Raw genomic sequence first — 25,475 nt, 5'->3', positions numbered from 1 at the left:
TTGCTCACTATACAGGTGATGGTCGCTGAAGCAAATCTAATGATATTCCTCTCACTTTTGGCTTTTTGTATATTCTTCTCAACTAAAATGTGTGACTGAAGACTATTTTCACGTGTGACGTGTATGATTAGAAAACAGGAGAGAGACGTGAGCGAGTGAGATTTGAGGAGAGAGATTCCAAGTAGTAATATTCTAAGTGTATTCTAGTGGAATAGTGAATGGGATTTTGTTCATTGTGATAAGATTGCAAGATGGCAATGTCTGTTGTGTTCTTCACATTGCTATGGCTGAATTAACAGAAACAAGGCAAGAACACAAAACGCTTTAACAATGGATGACTGTAGCGTAACCTCATCACATAATTAATTATGCATTTGTATCCAGATAACGGAAACGCATTTGCATTTACACCTTCTTTGAATGTTGTCAGAGTCCATTCCTGACCACCTCCAAATGTGGTTTGAGTGATGTTATCACAATCCGATCACTATGTGTCTTGGGTGCACTGTCATTTATAGTGGTCGAGTGTCATGTTTATGCAAGGTGTAAATGGGGCCATGGCATGGCTGGACTGGTAATCTGGCATAAACCCGCAAAACGTGCTGAATGGGCCACCATAAGCTCAAATGAGCCGCCACGTTATGCAGAATGGACCGCAGAACAGCCCCACGATATGCAGAAAAGGACAGCAAACACACAGCCCCCCCCAACACCCCCCCACTCAACAACTTTCGGATCAACATCCCCCCCCCCATCACCCCCACCCCGTCGACAAGTTTTGGGCCAGTTGGCATGAAAAATGTGGTTTGAGTGATGTTATCACAATCCAATCACTATGTGTCTTGGGTGCACTGTCATTTATAGTGGTCGAGTGTCATGTTTATGCAAGGTGTAAATGGGGCCATGGCATGGCTGGATTGGTAATCTGGCATAAGGCCACAAAACGTGCTGAATGGGCCGCCATAATCTCAAATGAGCCGCCGCGTTATGCAGAATGGACCGCAGAACATCCCCACGATATGCAGAAAAGGACAGCGAACACACAGCCCCCCCCCCCCCCATCACCCCCCACTCAACAACTTTCGGATCAACACCCCCCCCCATCACCCCCAACCCGTCGACAAGTTTTGGGCCAGTTGGCATGAAAGATCCCATGAAATTCCCAGTCCATGGTGTAAGCCGATAGGTTCTTTGCTGTGTAATCAGGTAGCCAATCAACTTGCATACTCTCTCTATGCCTAACATTTACATTTGCTCAGTAAGCTGGTTTCTCTGAAACCCTCCACCACTCTAGCTCCACCTGTTTAGCTTTGCTATATGGGGACAGTATTTATGTCTAATTGTGCAGCAGCATGTCATACATGCTGATGCAACATATGTTGTGTTTTTTTCTAACTGTGAAGCAGCAGAAGCATGTCCACATGCTTAACTCAATATGTCTGTGTATGTTCTAGCAGTAGCAATTCTTCTTGGTCTGCAGCAGCAGCAGAGCAGATCTAGTCAGCCAAACCCAATATCCTTTCAGTATTCCATACCCACATTAACATGCAAAATCTTTCAGAGAGTTTTCATGACTGAAATGTAGTTAAGTTAGTCATGTCAATACTTTTATTTAACTACTCCCAAACACTGGTTGCTAAAGGATTGCTTACAGGGACCAATCAAAAAAGCCCACTCCCTCTCTGATATTCTGGTCCCCAGATATGGCTCGGATCACTTTAAAAAAGTATTAACGCACCTTTCCTCAACAAGCTGCACAATAAGGTATGGTGCAGGACTAGTTCTTAACAAGTGCTTAAGTTTATATGAGCAGTGGTAATGATGAATTGAACTGAGTCAAGATGAAACAGACGGAGAAGTCTAGACTTTCCTGTGTGTTTTGAGGCAGGAATCATGCCAGGGTGCCTGGATCTGTAGTTGCTGATTTTTTTGACAGAGCGCAGATGGGAACAAATCGCATGTTGATGTCTTCTGCAGGCTGCTTTCATTACTAATATGCAGACAAATGGCCAATGCCAGGCAGTGTAACGCATGACTGCGCAGTTTACACATGCTATTGAAGAATAATTTGTTTAGTAAGATTCTGCTTTGACAGAAGAAGTAGCCACTTAACAGAGATACGGAAACGCTGTGCTGTTCATGAGCTTATTAATGCTGTCCTGCAGATATTGTTATGTGTTCAAGCAAGATTAAAAGCAGGCTTTCGACCTTCTTTGATCCTAGTTATTGCATTTCTTCCAAACTGTTAACTGGGAACAGAAATTGTAATCATCGTGTGAATGATTCCTGGAAGCAACACAAATGCTCCACTGCTATTTCCTTCAGCCAGCACATTTTCTTGACAGCAGGACTGAAAGCCTTATGTGCATTCTGGATGGAGAGAATCTAGTGGTTGTTTGTCTCTACAAGCAAAGTCTCCAGATCTTCCTGCTCCAATAAGAGGTCTATTGAATCTCAAATTCCTCACATCACATTTAGAGGCTGGACAAAACTGCTCAGCAGACATGTACACTACCCGTCAAAAGCATTCTATACTATTATTCTAGAATGTGGAAAGTAGTAATAATAATGTCATCAATCTATAAATTAACTAAAGCTGTCAATTTATGTCTATTATTGACCTATAGTCCACAGCAATCAATTTTGCAATTTAATCTGTCCAAGGTAGACTTATTATAAGGTCTTCTCTAATAATGCATCTATGTATACATGTGTCAGACAGATACTTTTGGAGCATCTCACTTTGGTTGCATCATGCCATTAATGCATTGTTTTTAGGATGCTTTGACAAGTTAAACATAGTTTTGAGACCCCCGCATTCGGTCTTGTGCTCCATCTGGTAGTGTTTGAACACAAGAATGTGTCCTCATCTTGTGCTGTCTGTAATTGTGGTTTGCTGTCTGTAGAGCTGCACATTGTGCTGACTGCCCCCTGCTGACTGGGACTTTTTTAATTAAAATGTTGGTTTTGTGCATGGACAATTGATATTTGTCAGAAAAACTAATTGAAAGAATTTAAGCATAAACCTTTAGATCAAACAACTTTAGGTTGTTAATTGATGGTATATGCTTCTGTTGAAGCCACCAGTCCATGTTACTTCAACTTTGTACAAATAAAATCATGTTTAATAGCAGAATTTCTTGTGAAGAACTACCCGTGAATCCTGATGAGAAAGATTCACCTATCAGAGTTGGAGTGAATCAAAACGGAATTACTGTAATTTGGGGAGAGAGTAAATACTAGGAGATTCTACTCTGAGTTGTTCACTTCCTCATAATCTGAAATAATGCTCGTAACCCAAAATGGATCCATGTGTGGATTTGATATTGATGACAACAAAATATTTAATCAAAACATTAATTCGTTAATTCACCTCTACGTGTTCTTGCAAAATGTTTAAGATAAAAAAGCGCACCAGGTAAGATTGACTAAAATAAAGTGGCCTTAATGAATTAATGAGGTCTACAATGGCGTGAGATTTTTACACATCACAATCTCATAATTGTAGTAATTCCAACATGGCATGAAAGCACAAAAAAAACTCCTTTGACACACAGTTTATAATGCAACCAAACAAGATGGTCTCCTTACACTCTAAAACAATTTGTATCTTTAAAAATGTTTCAATAAAATTGTAATATATTGTTCTATACTGATAATCAAGAGCCTAAAATCAATAGTTTTACATTTTCCAATGTTTTTAATGCAATTATATCATTCACAATGCTTCATGGGTTTGTAGTTTATTCCCTAATTTGATATTAAGTAGAAAGTCTTGCATCTTTGACTGTTTTTCAAATACATTTTTACTTAAATCAAAATATATATGATTCACATCGGAGCTGGTTGGTTTTATGAAGAATTTTATTAAATCCCTGTTGCGCTCTATATCATTTTGAAATTATTTTCCAAAAAACAAACAAATAAAAAAGCTAATAAATAAATATGGCATTAAAAGTTTGTGGACCATTTTCCATCAATTTCCTATTTGCAGTTATAGACATACTTTATCCAATTTCAGGAGCTTGAACCTAACCTGGGCTTCCTCACTGATTAATACCGTAAGCATAGGTGTCAGATTTGCAAAATATGTTCTTAGTCTATTCAGTTATTGAGGTGTGGATGTTTTCTGTCCTCTCTCTACACTCTCTTCACAGAATCCAGCTGATATTCACTAAAACAAGGCAGCTGTCTGGAACAGAAACACAATCTGGCACTGGCAAATATCTCCTGAGCCCAGTTTCCACACAAACAATCATGAGACAAAACTCATGCTGACTGCAACCACATTCACCAGGTGTTAAAACACAACAAAGGCTCCCTGCTACATCTGCTGCGAACTGTCTGATTTAGAAAACCCCAGAACCAATACAACTTAAACTAACTACTTTTTTAAAAGGAAAGCTTGACTGTAGGTTATCTAGTTATGTGTAGCTTGCAGCTTGGTGAACTATAGTTTCAAACACTGCAGGGAACCTTGAGTGGAGTTCAGTAGTTAAAATTACTACTAAAATTACTATTTGTGTAGTTATATGAGTCCTTCACTGCAAAAAAAAAAAAAAAAAAAGAATATATATATATATATATATATATATATATATATAGATATATATATATATATATATATATATATATATATATATATATATATATATATATATATATATATATATAGATATTACTTTTGTCTTATTTTGTGGTAAAAATATTTAAACTTCCTTAAAACAAGAAAAAATACTTAATAAAACATTGCAGGAGTGAAAGAAGCAGTAATATCCTAGCTCGTACATCTTCCCCATAATTGCGGGAAATTAACCGTCATCGGGTGTACTTGAAATTAGAGTGCATTGTGGGTAAGAATGAGTGAACAAAAGTAGGGAATGAGTGGCTCATTCAGAATTCAGACATTCCTACAAAATAGCGCAAACTCGAAATAGTGCACTATATAGTGGATAGGGGGCAGTTTCAGGCACAATGGGTGTTCCACGAGTTGTTGCCCTACGTAGGCTGCATTCTCTGCATTTAGAGAGCAGCGGTACTGCTGTACAGAACTAACGATCTACATACTTACTGAAAACTGTAACTACACTGAAATAAGAATCCACACAAGATTTTAAAAGCTATGAAATAGCAAAAGAAGGCATTATATTTCAGCATTATATATAATGTCCTTGTGGGACTTTTCACAGTAATAATTACTAGAAATATTTCCAAACCTCTCTTCTTATTGACATATTCATCCAGATCTGACAAGAGCCCATAAAGGGATAGTTCACCCAAAAATTTCAATTCTCATTATTACATCACACTCGTGCAACCCCAGATGTGTATGACTTCCTTTCTTCTGCTGAACTTAAATGAAGATTTTAGAAGAATTTCTCAGCTCTGTAGGTCCTTACAATGCAATTGAATGGGTGGCAACCAGAGTATGTGAGCGAAGCGGGAACAGAGTAAGGAGTGGAGCGGCATGATTTTGCCTGAAGCAAGGAGCGGGTTTTTAAAAAATTGGAGCGTCATTGTTTTGTCTCGCTCCAAGAGTGCTCCACTAACGCTCCTTCACAGGCAAAACACCTTTTAACGGACCTTAGTAAAATAATTCACCACATGTTAAGCAGTGTTAAACACTATTGGAATGAAGGAAAGATGGAATTTCTGATATAACCAGAAAGAATGTGATAAAAAAAAAAATACTAATTTGGTAATGTTCGACCACCAGGTTACTTTTGCTTTCAGTTTTCACACTCCCTATTACTGAGGTAAGCTTACAGTAAAGCTTGACTTAACTACATGCTTGTGTCTTGTCTTTTTATTCCTGCATCAACTGCTGTTTATTGAAAATTAACGACGGGATGGCGAAGGAGAACAATAGTGGGGAGGTGATTGCCATGATCGAAGGTTTGTTGTGAAATTCTAAAAGGCGTGTCCAGAAAACACAATGATAATCCATTCATATATGGAGAGAAAGTCTAAACGTCATCAATACATACATCTATATCTCTCCCCTATTAAATATTTTGAATAATCATATCAACATTCTAATCTAATGCATCACAATCTTAACTGTAGGCTATTATGCCCTGCATTAAATAGAAATGAACTTTTAACAACGCAAAACACCAACTGAACTAATCAACATGTTAATATTGCATAGTTTGAATTTAATCGATTGCCATCTAAATGTATTTTAGTGCCGTAGGCTAATTTATGCATTATAAATTTGCAGATGAAGAAAATCAGCAAATGTGAATAGAGGAAGATTTAAAAACGCTAGTATTTCTAAAAGTGAACTAAAAGAGAGTAGAATATTCTGAGAATGTATTTAAATTTTGTTTGTTCACAGATTTATAGGGCAAGGTTAATTAAAAGAAGTGCAATAATAGAGAATAATAGTCAATAATTAGGCAATAATACATAGACCTAATAATTGCATCTAGCAATTTATTTAATTGATCAAACCCAGAGAATGCTGCCCATATGTTTCAAGAGTAAGCTATAAAAATTATTTCATTTAGTCTTGGGCTAATGTTAGTGTTCTAATAAAGCACATTGTAGCTTTTCTTTCACATACTCTGGTGGCAACATTTTAAAGCTAAACAAACAAACACAAGTCAGCAAAAAATTAATCCATAAGACTCTAATTGTTAAATCAGTATCTTCAGAAGTGATGTGATAGGTGTGTATGAGAAAAAGAGAAACAGATTACTTTCACATTCTTCTTGTGTTTTTGGTGATTCACATTCTTCTCTGCCTATTCATGAATATTTCAAAAATGACAAATATTGATCTGTTTCTCACCCACACCTATCATATTACTTTTGAAGACATGGATTAAACCACTGGAGTCTTATGGATTACTTTTATACTGCCTTTAAATGCTTTTTGGATCATCTTAAATGCAGTTTACATTTAGCATTCTTCTAAAACTCTTAATTTGTGTTCTGCAGAAGAAAGAAAGTCAAACACATCTGGGATGGCATGAGTAAATGATGAGAGAATTTTCATTTTTGGGTAAACTATTTCTTTAAAGTGATAGCTCAGCCATAGTTTAATATTCTGTCATAATTTATCTACCCTCATGTTGTTCCAAACCAGTGTGAGGCTTTGTATTATGTGGAACACAAAATATGTTAGACAGAATGTTAGGGACTGACAGTCTCGGTCACCATTCACTTTCAATTTATATATATATATATATATATATATATATATATATAGTAAATATAGGGGAGTAAATGTCTATTATGTCATTTGTGAGAGTAATGAGTTACTCAATACTTGAGTACTCTTTTAATTGGATACTTTCTTACTCTTACTCAAGTAATTATTTATGATACTTGAGTAATTATGTTTTTGAAGTAATTGTACTTTTACTTGAGTACAGTTTTTGGCTACTCTACCCACCTCTGCAAGTTACAACTCTGAAAGGGAGAAGCAATTCTCTTTCATTCAGAAGCTGCCTCTTTTTGTTTTATGCACAAACACGTCATGGACATGCACTTTCACACATCTGCGCTATTTTTAATAGTTTGTGTATGTAAACATATGCTAAGATGGACGTCTTTAGACGATTGACCATTTTGATGTGTTTCCAGCAATGTGCGCCTCAGTGCAGGATGATTCTGTATGTGTATGCTATATCTAGTTTCACCACTCTGGACTATGTGTTTTCGTTTTTTAGGCTCATGTCAGCGTGGATTGCTTGTGAACAGGCATAATACGATTCAAGCTTTGCAAAGTAACTGCTATTGAAGGTTGGACACTTGAACCCTATCAAAAACATAAGTAAATCATTTCATTCATGAATATTTCAAATGTAATGACTGTTTGATAGTTTACGGTGCTGAGTGTTAACAGTTGTGCTTGAGATGAACAGTTTAATATATATTCAGATGCAACATGTTGGATGTGCATTGTGCGTAAACCCTGCAATTTTGTTTTATAATGTTGAGGGGCTTGTTCATTCTCTTCTGATTAAGTTTGCTGAATTTGAGGGGCTGCACGATGCTAGCCAATCATAACAGTGGACATTTACATTGAAGTTTTAAGGAGGTGCTTAGGCCAAGTGTTTCACACAGAGGGCCAAAAACAGGGTAGACTATTATCACATATTGCTATGTAATATGTGACTGTTTTGGTGCAAACCTTTATTACATTATCATTGGACCTCAGGGAAGATAATACAATTATAAAAAAAAGCAGTTCATGACCCCTTTAATGGTGGACACAAAGCCTAATAATTCCTTTTGTGTTCCACAGATGAAAGAAAGTCATTCCGATCTGGAACAAAAGGATGGGTGGTAAATTATGAAAGAATTTTCCTTTTGGGGTGAACAAACCTTTTAGTATCCCCTGTCATTTCTGTTTTCCTGTTAGATATTACAAGTCAAAAATTGCTATTAGATTTTAAAGAATTCACAAGAAGTTCAGTAGGCTGAATTGTGCCTGTTTTCCACAGGAGATCAAGAGTGATTCACACACCCACAGCCCTTGTCTAAGGTCACTTTCTAACTGCTCTGACTGGGTTTGGCCTCAAAGTGCACTTTTCTTGAAGCTGAGGCAAACTCAAACAAAGAGAGCTGTGTTGTCCACCAGTACATAGAGTTTAATGAAGCTCAGTTCAGAGATGCCTTGTCATCAGCCAGAAGGCATCACATGTTTCCTTCAACCCTGTGTGGAAAGTTGGCCTGAGTCAGCATATATAATGATCGGCCTCTGAAATATCTGCTCTTGTAAAATAACCATAGGATAGTCATTAGTGGTTCAGGTTAGAAGTTGAAATCAGTTGTTTTAGGATGATGGTTACTGTAATTCATGTAAGGAAAGAAGGTAGGTCTTGTGGCATTTATGGCCAATACTTCTATGATAAAAGGATGGAAATTGTAATTCTAGCACTGACAAGCTCTTTATCAAAAGACAAGTCAGAATATTAAGAGAGACACACTCTTTGCAAAAGCAAGAACCATGTACATTTATGTGGATGCAGTTTTCTCTTGGTTTGGGTGCCTCTAAGCTGGACAGTAACAGGATACTGGCATTGGTCAAGAGATAACTAGCAATCATTGTAAATCTTTTGGCTTCAAAATAATATGAAGATGCTATGTAATCTATACATTGACATGATGTGGTATTACGATGGAAAGTGGGAAACAATTAGCCTACACACTGGATAATTTAGGAAAATGTATACTGAAATCTAAAATCTTGATCGCTAAAACCAGGGTTTTAGACACTAGAGAGGCATACTTCAACAAAGTAAAACCTATGACGTTCTAATTTCCATTCAACGTCCAAGTAATTCCCAAGCATGAATGTGGAAATTTGTACAAGCTCAGCTAATTCATCATCTGCCCACACGCCAAATGTAATAACCCTGAGCGTAGGGGAATTCACATGGGTCATCCAGACTGATTCAAACACCCTCTCATTATCTGACACAAACATGACTAATGAGACAACTGCTGCTTCATTGTGGGATGAGATACAAAAGCTGTGGTCACTAAATCTCTGGAAATGGGACCCATTTGACCCCAGCCATAACACCAAAGGACCTGGTCATTGGGTGTAAATGCCCCCTGGTAGTTTTTAATCTATTCTAAAGGTCATCCATTTGCAGCTTCCCACAATGAAAAAAGCTGAGTGGAATTTACACTGGCAGGCAACATCAAAGTTCTGTTCCAAAACCTAGTGAGCTGCCTAGTTAGACAGCATTTTTAAGGCATCATAGGCATGCTGGTAGTAAGCATTAAGGTATGCAGCAACATTATTCTTCCTTTATAAAATACCTAGATTTGACAGCATCCTTCACAGATAAGGCAATTCCAGTATGCAATGCTGGAATGCTTGATACAAAAATCAAGTAGTTCAAGTAGCTGTTTGCTGTCACGCTACTGAAAAATTTTGTTAAGTTGAGAGTTCCAAATCAGTCACTTATGAGGTCCATCATGCCTCCTTATAAGGCATTTGGTTGTGTATGCAGTACAAAGCGAGGCAGCTCATTATGTTTTGAAAAGAGATCAAATTTCTTACAAGTATGTCTGCCTTCAAAGAAGAACAAATTAATGTAGTGTCAGTAACATTGCAGAGTGATGTGATGGTGGACCCTACTTCACCTGGACATCTTAAACCATCCATTCAAGCCAGTATTAATCTTATTCATACAGTGTATAGCAGACAAATTAATTAAACTGAAGAACCCAGAAGCATCATGTGTGATATTTCAAGTCACTCATTTCTTACCTTCCAGAGTGGTGCCTGTTCCCAAAAGTGGATCTCCAAAACCAGAGGAGTAGTGGGCGCTAACAAAGAGCTCATACTTTGTGTCAGACAGCAGATTTTTCAGTACTGTGTTAGTTGTGTCTCCTTTAACAAATATCTCTTTCTTCTCGCCACCATCAGGTTTGTAGGCCACATGATACTGAAGCACATTTCCTGGAGCAGCCCGCCATGAGAGCCTCATGCTCGATACCGTCTCATTGAAGACCCTCAGGTCACGTGGAGAGCCCCTAACTGAGAGAGAACCACACAAATAGGATTAATCGAATTGTTTTGGAATATAATCTTTTTTCCTGCTGCACTTTAAAGAGTTTAAGGAAAATGACTGCAGAATGAAAGCAACAACTGACCTTCTTTGGTGGTGCCTGTAGTGTCCATGGAAGGCCCCATCCCTGTTGCATACTCAGCGTGCACTGTGATGTGGTAGGTGGTGATGGGTAGCAGGTCTTGGAGAACAGTGGTGACCTGACTTCCATCAGTCTCTGCTTCCAGTTTATTTCCTCCAGCCACTGGCTCATAGAACAGTCTGTACCTCAATACCGCTCCAGGAGCGGCTTTCCATGACACAAGTAAGCTGTCCACGGTCTCCTCACTCACCATGAGGTTACGGACAACGCCTATTTCTGAATTAGAAAAGTGGTGTGTGTTAACGCTTATACTGTATATAGTTCAAGAAGCTGTATTCTGTATGTCAGTGACTTTGACGATGATCAAATACCTTCCAAAGTTGTCTCCTCTCCTGTCAAGGGATAACTGTCTCCTTTGTCATACTGGGCGATAACGTTAACCTCATAGGTGGTCAGGGGGATGAGATTTGGCAAAATGGTAGTCATGGAGTCATGAGGAACCACCAAAGAGATGTAGTCTCCCATTATATCAGCCGCCGCCCTGAAACGCACCAGAAAAGACAGGACATCCTGTGCCTCAGAAATCCATGAGGCCCTGAAGCTCCTGGAAGTCACCTCAGAGAAGCTCAGTGACTTTGGAGGAATCAAACCTGTATGGTAAAACACATCCCAAATGCATTCAGGATTGTTCAGTGTACAATTTCTCAAAAGTTTATTATCTCTCAGTTAATCCTTTGGGTTTGGTCTTGCTTGTTAATACATTGAATCTATAGTGGAATTTGGGTTGCTGCAGAGTATCTACTGAGAAAAAAAGTTTAAAATATGCAACTTAGAATAAAGAGGTGTCCTTATATAAGAGATGGCAAGCAGAGATTTGTTAATATACTGGACATAAGACAGATATTAGACTGAGCAACTGAGCTATAAGAGCAGTAAATGTTCACCCCACTAGCTAAGAAATTTTAAAAGCATTTTATTATAAATTCTATAAACTATTAACTAAAAGATAATAAGAATAACACTGACATTGAAACTTTTCAATATGTGGTGAATAAAACTACTTATTCACTTAATATTGATTATGATGGTGCTGAGATATAATCAGTGTTAATTATTTCTAAGCTGCATGCAAAATATGTTTTCAAATCTTAGCATTTCCAAAACTATTTGTGTTATAAAACAATACTGGTCACCATGAATTTGCCAAGTAGGGGGTTTTTCTTGATCAGCATCTTTTGTTTCTCCGAGGACAACATTCCTGTCAAACAAATATAGTCCAAATCGAATTCTTAACCCCACCCTAATCATCAACTTCCCAGAGTAAACTGCCTATCAGCTGGAAATAATTGGCTAATGTGTTCTGGCCTGTTAATAGTTCCTAGAATATCAAAATCCACAAAAGGAGGTAGATCCTTTTCATATTTGGCTCCTAAACTATGGAATAGTCTTCCAAACACTGTTCGAGATGCAGACACACTCTCTCAGTTTAAGTCTAGACTAAAGACTCATCTATTTAGCCAGGCACACACCTAATTTATCCTCCAACCCACAATTAGGCTGCTTTAGTTGGGTCTGCCGGAACCAGAAACCAGAAACCATGATCATGATCTCTAACTGCAATAAACTGAATGGCATCTACACTTACATCTTTTTATTTGTTTCCCTGTCTCAACCTCAGGTCTCCTATGCTGAGGTCACCAGAACCGGCTGGATCCAGCACCATTCCTGCTTTGTGTTGGACTCCACTGCTACATGTCGCTGAATGATGATGACTAAATGCAGCCGGTGCCAGCCATACATCACTTCAGTCTATTATGATGGACTTCAGAGGATGAACTGATGCCAACTCCAACCTGCATCACCTCTGTCTATTGATGGACTACAATCTTGAAATGGAATGCATAGCCTAACTATTGCCAACAAAAGCCTTCATCAGCCAATTAACAAGGACAATTGCATCTATGTGAACTTCTGCAATTAATCAAGATGGACTTCAAAGACTGTGGTCATTAAGCTTACAGTTCAAACACAATCGATGTTTAATCACTGACCCTTAACACTTAGTTTAATAATTTTAAACCATGATTTTTCCTATACATAATTAATATTTACATTACATTCATAATGTTAGCCAGAGGGGAACTGGCCCCCACAGTGAGTCTGGTTTCTCCCAAGGTTATTTTTCTCCATTAATCTACATCTTATGGAGTTTTGTGTTCCTTGCCACAGTCACCTACAGCTTGCTCACTGGGGTTATTAATACAATTATTATTTGATTATTTTTAAACAAGATTAAGAATCGTATTTTACCTAAATTACACAATGATGATTCATCGACTTTATAGACATTACAGTTTTATCGTCTGTTAATGCTGATCTTCTGTAAAGCTGCTTTGAAACGATGTGTGTTGTGAAAGGCGCTATACAAATAAAATTGACTTGACTTGACTAATGAGAATGCTTTTCAAGCCCTGAACTCCAGACCTAAGCCTAAACCTTACCTATTCCTAAAATATGATTGGTTGATATTAATGTTGATAGGACCAAAAAGGACATTGGGTCATGGTATGGTACCCATCTACATTTCTCATATGAAACTAAATATCAGCAAAAAATAGATTTTTAACAGAATGCAATAAGTAACTGTATAGTAAAAAAGGAAAGTCGCCACCTACTTCTTTTCTTGATGTTATGGAGCTCTTGCTCAATTCTTAGGCAGATAGATGTGGTCAGTTCCTTGGAGATCCGCTCAAAGGCATCAAAGTCTTCCACCTCAAAAACATGGTTAACTGCAGGAGCATTAGCAATGGCCTCCAACTCGGAGCGCACAGCTTCCTTAACTCCCACAGCAAAGATCTCCACGTCTGCCTCCCTGAGCTTTTTGGCAGGGTCTTTGAAGGAGTCTGAGGACTTGCCGTCTGTGATAAGCACCATGACCCGTGGCACATTATCACGAGCACCACGGCCGGAAACAAAGATCTTGTCCCTCACATAGGTCATGGCTTTCCCAGTGTTGGTGGAGCCTCCACGATATGGGAAGATGCGGACTGCCTTTACTACGGCTGCAATGTCATGGTGCTTGTTTAAGGAAAACTCGGTGTAAGGATCCCTGCTGTACTGAACCAAGCTGATCTGCACCTTGTTAGGTCCGATATCAAAAGAATTGACGAGCACTTCAAGAAAGGCTCTAACTTTAGCAAAGTTAGCCAGTCCTATACTGTACGAGCCATCTACCAGGAGAACAACATCAGCTTGGACATCAACCTCAAGAGAACACTCTATAGGAAAAAAAAAAAAGATTTGTGACCATTCTCTGCATTGGAATTTATAAATCTTGTTAAAACTAGATCGATTTTTAGGGAAATGGCTAAGTATACTGATGGTCTGAAGGGAGGATCTAGGGGTTGTAGGGAGGTGCAGCATAGTTGTTAAATATCTGGGCCAATAATTGAAGCGTTTGAACGTTTTGCCATCCAAGCACCCCATTGGGGTCAATTCAGTGCCCCCCCTTTTTTACGCTGAATACATACAGTTTTTGGGCCTTTGTATGTGGGTTACTAGTGAGTTGGTGGGGAGCTTTACCTGTTTTAAGGGTATTGTAAGTTGCTTAGAATAAAATCATCTGTTAGATGACAAATTAGTAGTTATGATCTAACCTGTGGAGATTCTTATAGGCTGCGTCTTCTCCTTGACTATTTCTGGCTTGCTGGGAGTCAAACCTTTGAGGGCAAACAGACTGATCTCATATTCTGTCTCAGGAGACAGGTCTCTGACATTGGCCAAGGTGATTGTGTGTCCTGTGTACAACTCCTGCCTCTTGGCACCTGCAATCATGGGGAAGAACTGAAGCTTATAGCCTGTGATGTCCCCTGGAGATGCATCCCACGTGACCCTCATGGACTTGGATGAGATATCCGTTACTCTGAGAGCTGAAGCTGGTTCAACAACTGCGAAAACATGCATTTATTTATATAAAATGACACCTTCCAAAAGACATCTTCAAATCGTCTTTTAGTGAGTTTTTGCAACATTATGAGTGTATGTGTTAGGTTGTACCTTCCTCTCCGCTTACAAGGGAATTCAGCTGCTGCTCCACACCGGAGCACACCTCAGTGATGAGCTTTTTCTGCACCTGATTGATCATGTCAAAGTTTGGAACATTGTAGACATGCTTGTTGTGAGGGGTTGAGGCAATCTCCTTCAACTCATCCTCATCCGCACCTTTGATACCTGAATAATACATGAAAAGCTGCTTGATATAAAGTTTCATCAACTTAAAAAAATGTATTTGATCAGATATGCTTAAAAGAAAACACAAACCCAGGACAAAGATCTCTACTCCTATGTTTCTCAGCCGTTTGGCATACTCCTCCACTGGGTCCTGAGACTTTCCATCCGTGATGATCATGGCCACTTTTGGGAAGCTTTTCCTGGCTCCAGCCACCTCAGTAAAAGTGTTTTTCACCAAATAGTCAATTGCATCACCTGGTTGAACATGTAGCAGCACATCATGATACAAATCCAACTTCGTGAATCCATTTTAAGTGATACCAGCAACTTGGTGTTGAAAGGTATTATAAACATTTATCTGATTTAGCCAGGGTGGCATGTTTTATGTGACAGATGAAAGACAAAGTCAGGTTAGAAGAGGTTTGTTGACCATGATTTTGCTAATTAGGATGTGTTGCTGGATCAGCATCATTGGTTTGGTTTTGGAACAACATTCCTGTCAACTACCCTTAAAGGTGCAAATGATGGATTAATAAGAATGTTGTTTAGGCCATAACCTCACTTTGCCCAAACCCTACTATTTTCCTAAATTGCTAAAATCTGATTAGTAATGTTGTTCCAGGACCAACAAGGATGTTGATCAATATGTACTGCATGATAACCAACGTGGTTAACACACCTGTCATGGTATTACCACCCTTATAGGGCAGATTTTTGATGGCTCGAAGGAGGTCTGGCCGTCTGTAATGCTGGTTCAGGTTGAACTCTGTCCTGGTGTCTGTGCTGTACTGTACCACAGCCACTCTAGTCTTAGCCTCCCCAATGTCAAAAGCTCCAGCCAAGTCCCCAATGAAACTCCGGATAAATTTAAAGTTTTCTCTTCCCACACTCCAAGAACCATCCACCAGGAAAACTAGATCTGCAATAGCACTTACTGAACACTCTGCATGACAAGGGAAAAGAGAAACATGAGTCATAGACAAAACAGTGAGACCATGCTATCAATGACAATCTTCTACAATCTAAATGAAAAATTAATTCAGCTAAAGGCAAGTGACATACATCACATGAGCTAATAGTTTTTTGTTTTGACATATTAATGGTAAATAGATTTAGTTTTTTTTACAAAAGCAGTCTATTCAAGCAGATTTATTTAGCATAACTAGTCTGTTATTTTTGCAACTACTCTCAACTGATAATTAATGACTCCCAAAAGACACAAGCTATTAATAATTGTCCTGCATTAAGTCCTCTGGCTCTGTTGCATTCAACATTTCGAAAATGCTTTGCAAAGCAATGGAACCTTTCAGTAAATGTACAGTACTGCGCAAACGTTTTAGGAACTTGTGAGAAATGTTGCGTAGTGAGGATGTCTTCAAAAATAATGACATAAATACTTTTCATTTATCACTTAATGTCATACAAAGTCCAGTATAAAAAAGCTAAATCAATATTTGGTGTGACCACCTTTGCCTTTAAAACAGCACCAATTCTTTAAGTACACCTGGACACTGTTTTTCTTGGTTGTTTGAAGATAGGATGTTCCAAGAACAGTGGCGAAGTCTCAATTGCTTCTGTCTCTTTATGTAATCTCAGACTGACTCGATGTTCAGTGGGGGGCTTTGTGGGGGCCATGACATCTGTTGCAGGGCTCCCTGTTCTTCTATTCAAATTTTTCTATTTGCAAAAGTAATGTTTGGGAGTCTAACATTTTTATTTCCTATTGACACACTAAAGCTGAAGATATAAATAGCCATCTTAAGACAAATGCTTTGTGAAGACTTTTGCACAGTACTGTATTTCAGATTTTTTTTTTAGACATGACTTTAAACGTGTAAGTATGAAAGCCTAATCTTGAGAACAGTGTCTATAAGTAAAAGAAATGGTTTTCTAGAATTTCAATGGGATTTTTTTTGGCTCCAGGATGATTTGGACCCACAAGAAAGAAGACAAGTGGTGGAATTGGGTCAGAACAGTAATCTTTTCCACTTGTTGAAAACATGATGTGTGCCTGTTTGAGGATCAATGAATGAGGCTGTAAGTGACTTCACCCCTCCTCCATATTTTATCAGCCACTTTATCCAACAGCACAAAGCAAAGATTTCATGAGCTCTGATTCTATTTCAGTGTTTTTAATTAAAGGCAATTTATACATTTCCAACCACAAACTAGGGCAAAGATTATATGCAAGCAGTAACAAATTTACAAAGACCACAGCGGTTGGAGCCACAAAGTCCAGAGGGAAAATATTTGGTATTGTACGTAAAGTGCCATTCGATGGCTGACAAGAACCAAGAATATCCAAAAATCTGAACTGTTAAGGAATGGTGATGATTAAATCTGATGAATAGATGTACTTACTGATTGCATCTGACTGTGGTCTCCTAGCTGTTCCACTGGTGTTACTGGATTGAACTGGAATAGGAGGCAAATTCATTTATCAACAATGCTTGACATTTTGTAATTTTTGTTTAATACATTTGATAAAAGACAAAGTGGACATTTTAGTGGCCAAAGTCAAAAAGCCCACTCCCAAGTCTCTATGATATTCTTGTCCCTATGGCTTGGGTTCCTCCTTCAATGTAAGTGTATGGGATTTCTTTCCCATTTTTCCATCATGTTTTAAATCCCTAACCTACCTATGAGCAATAATCAACGTTGGGTGTAATGTGATTACAAAGCAATAAGTTACTATATTTCAATAACATTTTAGTCAAAACTTATGAAACAGATTACATCTTGTTACTGACAGTTACTGACTATCAATTGCATTAGAATGAAATTAGCTATGTTACAAATATTACTAAAACAACAATAATTAAATATGAGTGTGTGCCCCATAATGACTTGTTGCAAGGATGTAAAGCTTGGTTTAGAGAGTATAATTGCATATGTCAATGGATGAGAAGGAAAGGTAGCCATTATTTTGAATTCACTAAGCATAAAAACAAAGACTTTGACTTCAAGGCCCTGCATTCTCCAAGACAATATTCAACACCCCCACCCCGAATAGACCCTTTCTCATCTATGGTTGAGAAACAATGTTTTATAGAGTAACTTGAAATAAAGTAATGAGTAATGTGGTTAGTTTTCCAGTAAGTAATCTGTAAAATAATCTGATTACAATTTAAAAAGAAGTCAATTGTAATCTGTAAGGGATTACTTTTAGAGTAACTTGGGGAAAATTGCCAGAGCAACACTGCAATAACAGTGAGGCTTATCTTAGCAAACGCTGTTAATAAAAAGAGGAGGACAAAAAGAAAAAGAAAGAATGGCTGGTTAATTAGAATCAAAACATAATGCCACTTACTAGTTATTTGGCCAAGGATAGGAATACTTTCTTCCAAGCTATCATATGAATTGATTGACACAGAATAGTCTATATCTGCTGTCAGATCTGTGATAGATGTGTTTGTAGCCGAGGCAGGAAGAGTGAAATCTTTAGAATCATCTGGAACAGATAACAAGATAGCACGTCATTAGTTGCTTAAAGCTTCTCACAGAACATGTAGAACATCCATTACTCACCTGCATCTGATACTACTTGTATTCTGTAGCCCTGTATCTGAGATGAAGGCGTCCTCCATGACATTTGCACTGTGTTTTCATTTAGGATTTTAAATTTCAAATCTGAAGGGGGCTCCACTGCAAACAAGAAGTTTAATGATTCATTATCAAGAAAAATTGAAATGTCTGAATAAATAATACAAATATTGAAAGAAACAATACTGCAGATGCTTTTAGAAATCCCAATGACAAACACTTCAGGACTGAAGTCAGGTTGTTTATTGTTAGGCAGGACAAAGAGAATCAAGAGTAAAGATGACGGAACGTAAGACAACGTAAGAGGGTGACGGAAGCCATTTAGGATCAAATGGCCTTTTCTTGAGTTGCATAACCTGGAATCACATGGCCTGCAGCTCAAGCACAGAAGGACTAAACACATTTCAAGTCCTATAGCTAATGAAACTTCCTCCGCCAATCCATATGCAGACAACCATCCAATACATGCTGAATGCAATCAATACAAGGCATGCCCGTTCACCGGAAACAAAAGTCTGATAATAAAAGTAAATCAACAGACATATCAAGACATTGATTATACAATGGAATCAAGTTTTTAACATGTCAAAGGTATCAAGATGGCTCTGTCAGAGATCAAAACCATATGTTATATATATACGCTTTGTATATATACATATATTCCAACAAGGCTCGAGTACTAACAAGTTTATTGGAGGCACACATCCATTGCAAATCTCAAAAAAAGAATACACAATTTGTCATGACAGACCTTTGTGTAGTTCCTTTTCATTCAGAGGGTGTACATATAAAGACAAAACATTCTTTTGACACACTAATAAAGAGGTATAGAGGAAAATGTACGACAAAACAACAAAAAATTACAACAAACAAACAAATATATTGACTCATATAGGGGGAAAACTCACGTCCACATAGTGTCATCAAAGTGTCATGCACATGTACATGAGAAAGTTGCCGTATGAACAACTTGATAATCTGTTTCCATGTACACAAGGGACCACACATAGAGATGCTACAAATATATTCCAAAATGATATTCTTTCATAGACATTATTGACATGCAATCTACACAATACTTTATAAAGTGGGACTCATTTCATTGAGCGGCGCTCTAAGAAAAGAACTCCACTTGCATACTCAACATTCATGTTACAGCTACATGAATACTGATGATTGATGAAGATAATAATGTCTTAAATGCAATGAATGCACAGGGAAAAAAGAGGAAATCTGAAATGCAAACAATAGAGGAAAATCTTCATATCAAAAAAATGTATTAGTGTATTTTACCAAAAGGTTGCAGCATGCAATATTTTAGTATTGTGGCAAAACTCTTAAAAATAAAGGTTCTTAAATGGTTCTTCACAACACATTTGGATCAACACTACTTGAGAAGCAGAATGGCATAAGATATTCAAAGAAATCTTGTAAAATTTGGTGGGGTTTTATGCTTAAATTAAGAAATGGAGTGGAGTGGTGGTGGCGTAGTGGGCTAAAGCACAGAACTGGTAATCAGAAGGTCACTGGTTTGATCCCCAGAGCCACCACCATTGTGTCCTTGAGCAAGGCACTTAACTCCAGGTTGCTCCGGGGGGATTGTCCCTGTAATAAGTGCACTGTAAGTCGCTTTGGATAAAAGTGTCTGCCAAATGCATAAATGTAAATGTAAGAAAAAAATATTTGCTAATGAGGTAAGAAAAATTTACTTGTTTTCACTTTGAATCAAGTTTTTTTTCTCTCAACCCATTGGTAAACTCATTTTGATAGATTAATTTGCAAACAAGACAAAATATCCTACTTCATTTTCTAGTAAATGTATCTTGTTTTTAAAACATTTAGATATTTTTTACTGTAAAACATGAGACAAATACTCTGTAAGAAAAAGTTTTTCCAATAAAAGAACCATTTTCCGCTGTATTCTTGAGTTGGCTATATGGTTCTTTCAAGATTTGTAATCTTACATTGTAGGCTCTTCATTGTAGGTAGCACCAGAGAATGGTTTACAAAAAAATTAGACCAGATGTTATAAATTCTTTGTTAAACTAAAAAAAAGTTTCAGTGACATTTGGCTGTTTTCGGTTGTAATTGGAGCCTTGATTTTTAAGAGTCAGTTTCAGAGATTAGAAAAGTAAAACATTAACATGCTACTTATCAACAACAAGGTGATGCATCAACATCATCTACACTGCAAACCCTATTAAGTTGACTTTATTCAATGAATTAACTAAACTTGTTCACCTCATATCAGTTGAGTAATGGTTTCTCCAAAACTTGTGCAATTAAGTTCACTTAACTTGGTGATCATATAGAATGAACTTAACTACTTAGATGCAAGTAGACTTAACTCAAATTTTCTATTTAAATGTTGTCAAATGTACTCAATAGTTTTAGTCAAATTTAGATCATACACAATAACAATAATAAAGAAGATTGCAACTAATTCTAGGTCAATCATTATATTAACTTATTTCTCCACAGAAATGTATAGACGCCTGTTCTTCCATATAGCCTCAATTTTGCACTCAATAGTTTGAACTGGATCTTTAAGAAAAATACATATTTGAGTTCAAATTTGACATTTCAGCTAATTTAAACAATTGGACAAAATTAGGGTTTACCATGTATAACAGCAGATCTTCCCTGTAGAAATCTGGATCATGTTTTGTTCATGCACTAGTGTTCAAAGGTTGCTCAATTATTCACGTGCTAATTAATTAGCCAACTGGCTAATGTGGATATGGCTAAATGTCACATGCAGAAACAAAGCAAGGAAAGTTTTGGGTGGAAAGAAAAGAAGATGGATGGAGGCCAGAGCACCAGAATATCATTTTAAAACAAATGATGGAGGAAACACACCAGTTGCACAGGCAAACAACAAATAACACGGCCTGAACACAGATTTGAGAGTCTGCTTCAGAAAGAATGCTCACCAACCTGACGCATCAAACTCATACGGCCTGGGCAGATTCCATTCATGTGTCCAAACAGGCCCCTGGCCATCTCCAAACCCATGAGTCTTCATTGATTCTCAGAAGTCAAGCTGAGGCATCTTACGGGAGGTGTCAGAGCACCAGCGCACAAAAATCATCTATAAATTACTACCTACCATTCACTTTCAGGCTGTCTAAGATTTGACAAAGTACAAACTTAAATACCAACTTACTAGTGAACTGTGAACTAATGGAATGTGACGGCTTTGTTGACTTTATTGACAGTTTAATAACGAAGTGACAAAAATGTCTGCTCGTGTTGAGTTTCTGGAAACTTCAGGATGAAGTGGCCCATCAGGAGAAGTCCTTTTGCATTCCCTGGAGAGAGTCTGCCCCACGTCAATAACCTCAAGCCAGTCAGGCATTCTTTTTGGCTTGCGCCATTGCCAGGCTGCTCGGAAAAGAGGTTGGAGTCTCCCAGAGAAGCCAAACAGATGCCAAAGTAATTCAGAAACATGTGCTGACATTAAACATTACTGCATTTTAACTTTCCATATGGCTTGCAACTCAGCATTTTTGAAAGCGACTGCAGGAAGCCTAAAAAGGCTCTTTGTCTTTGTGCTGTCTGAGGACTAATTTGGCCCTCTCATATTACATCTTTCCATTCTGTTACAACACACAAAAAACAAATGAATTACAAGTTTCCATTCAGTGTTCCAGTTGAATCAAGCTCCATCCTCAGATGTTTTTACATCACATCATTTTCGCCCTAGACAACTGTCAGTGGACTAAACTGATGATGTGTGGTGACTGAAACTATTTATTCATCTTAAACTAAAACAACTTAAATTCATGTGGTACAAAAACCTTATCCATTTTACTACTATAACTTATTCTGTTATTTAACAGATTAATAACATTTTTCCCAGGTTCTTTTCCCCACATTTCCAGTCATACATTTTGCTTTGAAAAAGTGCTGTGAAAACTAACACATCTATCAACTCCTCATAACTTCTCATAGCATTTTAACTTTGTGTTCTTACGGAAGAAAGTGAAAATAATTGTCTAACAAAAGTTAACCTATTTATGTCTGCCCTAAGAACATGAAATCTCTAAATAAAAATACAAAGTAAATACTCTAAGGAGAAAGACTCATATGCGTGATAACTTCTTATTAATTAAATATAACTAACTTCATTTAAATTGTTTAACACATACATTTTTCTTTATCACATTTAATGTATTTACCAATATGACATTAGATTCTGACATTTTATTCAGCTTTGTGTGAGTTCTGAACACTGGTTGGAATAGGGCAGAAACTTTGCGATGTGTCAGGGGACATTACCCTGTTGTACACACCACAAAACACACACAACAGAGATTCTGTGTCAGTGATCAAGTGATGGAGAAAGTAACTCTTAACTGCAATCTTTTTTTTTTACAAAAAAGATGGGACTTGTGAAAAGCTGGAATAACAAGTCCTGCTGGAGTGAAACATTCGATTCTGATTGTTCAATGGTGCCATCTAGTGGTCTGATGTGTCTGAGTAACAACCGCACATCTGGGGATTAAGTCATATCAGACCGGCTATCCGGCTATTGCGAGTCATCTGTCCTACTTCTTGTATCACTCTGCAAACCGGACATGCAAATCAGCTAATCAGATTCTGTAATCTGTAGTCGAATACCTTTTAAAAGTAACCCTCCCAACCCTGTGTATGTATATATATGTGTGTGTGTGTATATATATATATATATATAAGTATATATATATATATACAGACACACACACTGAGCAGCCACAATATTAAAACCAACTGTAATAGGATTCTGAGAAGCTATCCTTCTCACCACAGTTGTACACAGCGGTTATCTGAGTTATCAGTAGACAATTCAAACCTATCTGGCCATTCTTGGTATTAATGTTAATTAATCTTTGTATATGTACAGTATATATATATATATATATATATATATATATATATATATATATATATATATATATATATATATATATATATATATATATGAAGTATATATATATACTTCATATACTTTAGTAATTGCTAATTATCCCTTTTAATAATAATAATAATTAAAATACTTATTAAAAAGAATAATTCTGTTTAATAATGAGTGTTTTAATTTCACAGACAGTCAAATTAATTAGACTAATTAGAGTCAGCAGTTATTAATTATATAGTAATTAATTGGGTGATAACTGACTCATAGAGGAAATGATTACTATCCCAGACTCATGCGGCATTTCTTCTGAATGGCCCACTACAAATTGCAGATTAGGCCTACTTTACAACATATTTTTCAGTAACATTTTAGTATACACACATATTTACTTTTGAAGAAAAAAAAAGTAACTTTAAAAGTTTCTGTATCTTTAGGAGCATGTGCATCTATGAACACTGAAATGATGTAACATTGTGAGTAACATTTTTTTTTTAAACATATATAGCACATAATTTATTGCTCATTTTTACAGACCACTACTAGGTTTAGAAATAACAACACAATTTAGTGACCAAACTAGGACTTAACTTTTGGGATATTCAAGTTTTCTAAATGAATAAATTTACACATATTTCAGTTAAATACTTAAACTGTAAAAAAGGTGAAAGAAGGAGAGAGAGAGATGCATGGACTATACCTTCAGCCTCTACTGAATTCAGTAATAGAGTTAAGAGTGCAGCAGTGGCCAACGACAGCCTGGTCTTCATATTTACAGAGACAGTCAGCAGCTCATGAATTAATCTACAAAGAAAACATATTAGATAGATCGATCGATAGATAGATAGATAGATAGATAGATAGATAGATAGATAGATAGAGAGAGAGAGAGAGAGAGAGAGAGAGAGAGAGAGAGAGATAGATAGATAGATAGATAGATAGATAGATAGATAGATAGATAGATAGATAGATAGATAGATAGATAGAATTCATCATCATTTCTCCATCTATTACACAGAAGAATCATTTTATTGCATTCCTTTTTATTACATGAACTGTTGTTTCAAAATGTAGAAATGTAAATCATCTTTAGCAAGTATACAAGTCACAAGTTAAAAATAAAGAGCTTCTCATACATGACTATTGTGCACTGATCATTTCAAAATGTGAGACCATGATCTGAATTATAGATCATGAGCGCCTCCACATGGAAGTTCATAAAGATATATCTCAAACGCAATCGTCATTCATTCCATTAATACAAATGAGGCAAACCTAAATTAATAATGATCCCGGTGACATTATTTTTATAAAAACTTAATTAAAATTTAATTTTATATATTTAATAAATATTAAATATTTAAATTTTTTTGTTGCATTAGGTCAAACATCACAGTGTTATAAAGAACAGATGCCAAATGTCTAAAAAGAGTTAACATAACGACCCAAAAAGGGATTTCATTTCCTCTTACAATTTTGACATGCTCACTAAAACCTTTAGACACCAAAAATTCATTAAAAATAGTCATTTGACTATTGACTAAAAAAATGTCTTATGAACCCATGCAAATCTAAATTATTCTGTTGTGATGTGTGAATTAAATGAAGAAGAATAAGAAAGAAAAAAAAATGATAAAATCACATTCAGACCTGTTAAAAGTATCCGTCGATAACACAAATGAAAAGTATAAGCTGATGTCCCCCTCTTCAGACACAGTTACTGAGAGAAAGCCCTTCTTCTCGTTCCTCCAGCAGTGAGGGAAAGCCTCGGTAAGAATGGGAGGTATCTGAGCTCAACCTGACACTAAATAGGGGGCTGTTCCCAAACTTTACTCCCTTACGAAATTCTTCAAGAATGGAGCCCCCATCAGAGACTGTTCTGTAATGGGATGGGCAGGGATCCACATCAGTCCGTGGGATGTAATTGTGGTGGAATTAATGTTTCTTTGAAGGTCTGGAATTAGACGGTTCATGCCTCAGACTCAGATTCTACTCCAAAAAGTTGGACTAAGCATTTTAATTCATTCAATGTGGTAAAAAGTAATTATCACAAATGACAAAATGCGAGCGTCGGTCTTTCAGCACCACATTTTAAGGGCTAAGGGCTAAAACTGCAAATCAGTTGTATTTGCAGTATATCTGTGAAAGACACGTCCTGTAATGACATTTGGATAAAGTTTATTTTT

At 37.0% G+C, this 25,475-nt stretch overlaps 1 protein-coding gene across 6 annotated transcripts in view; it reads right to left on the bottom strand.

Annotated features, from left to right (window-relative positions):
• Positions 1 to 25,053, bottom strand: part of col12a1a (collagen, type XII, alpha 1a) — a 112,092-nt gene extending 87,039 nt beyond the window's left edge. For 4 of the 6 annotated variants that reach the window (XM_052145093.1, XM_052145094.1, XM_052145097.1 and 1 more), the window contains exons 1-13: positions 24,940 to 25,053; positions 23,990 to 24,093; positions 18,378 to 18,494; positions 18,160 to 18,300; positions 17,211 to 17,264; positions 15,529 to 15,792; positions 14,940 to 15,104; positions 14,676 to 14,849; positions 14,276 to 14,566; positions 13,295 to 13,897; positions 10,991 to 11,269; positions 10,623 to 10,895; positions 10,237 to 10,506 (exon numbers count right to left, since the gene is read on the bottom strand). In XM_052145093.1, the coding sequence (XP_052001053.1) occupies positions 10,237 to 10,506; positions 10,623 to 10,895; positions 10,991 to 11,269; positions 13,295 to 13,897; positions 14,276 to 14,566; positions 14,676 to 14,849; positions 14,940 to 15,104; positions 15,529 to 15,792; positions 17,211 to 17,264; positions 18,160 to 18,300; positions 18,378 to 18,494; positions 23,990 to 24,059 (2,701 nt within the window). In that variant the 5' untranslated portion in view covers positions 24,060 to 24,093; positions 24,940 to 25,053. The remainder of the gene's footprint in view (positions 1 to 10,236; positions 10,507 to 10,622; positions 10,896 to 10,990; positions 11,270 to 13,294; positions 13,898 to 14,275; positions 14,567 to 14,675; positions 14,850 to 14,939; positions 15,105 to 15,528; positions 15,793 to 17,210; positions 17,265 to 18,159; positions 18,301 to 18,377; positions 18,495 to 23,989; positions 24,094 to 24,939) is intronic. The other 2 variants (XM_052145095.1, XM_052145098.1) reach the window with 2 other exon arrangements.
• Between the last annotated feature and the right edge of the window lie 422 nt (positions 25,054 to 25,475).

This window comes from Xyrauchen texanus, chromosome 16 (genome assembly GCF_025860055.1).
Source record: "Xyrauchen texanus isolate HMW12.3.18 chromosome 16, RBS_HiC_50CHRs, whole genome shotgun sequence".
NCBI lineage: Eukaryota > Metazoa > Chordata > Actinopteri > Cypriniformes > Catostomidae > Xyrauchen > Xyrauchen texanus.
This window is presented reverse-complemented; position numbering and strand designations above follow the sequence as displayed.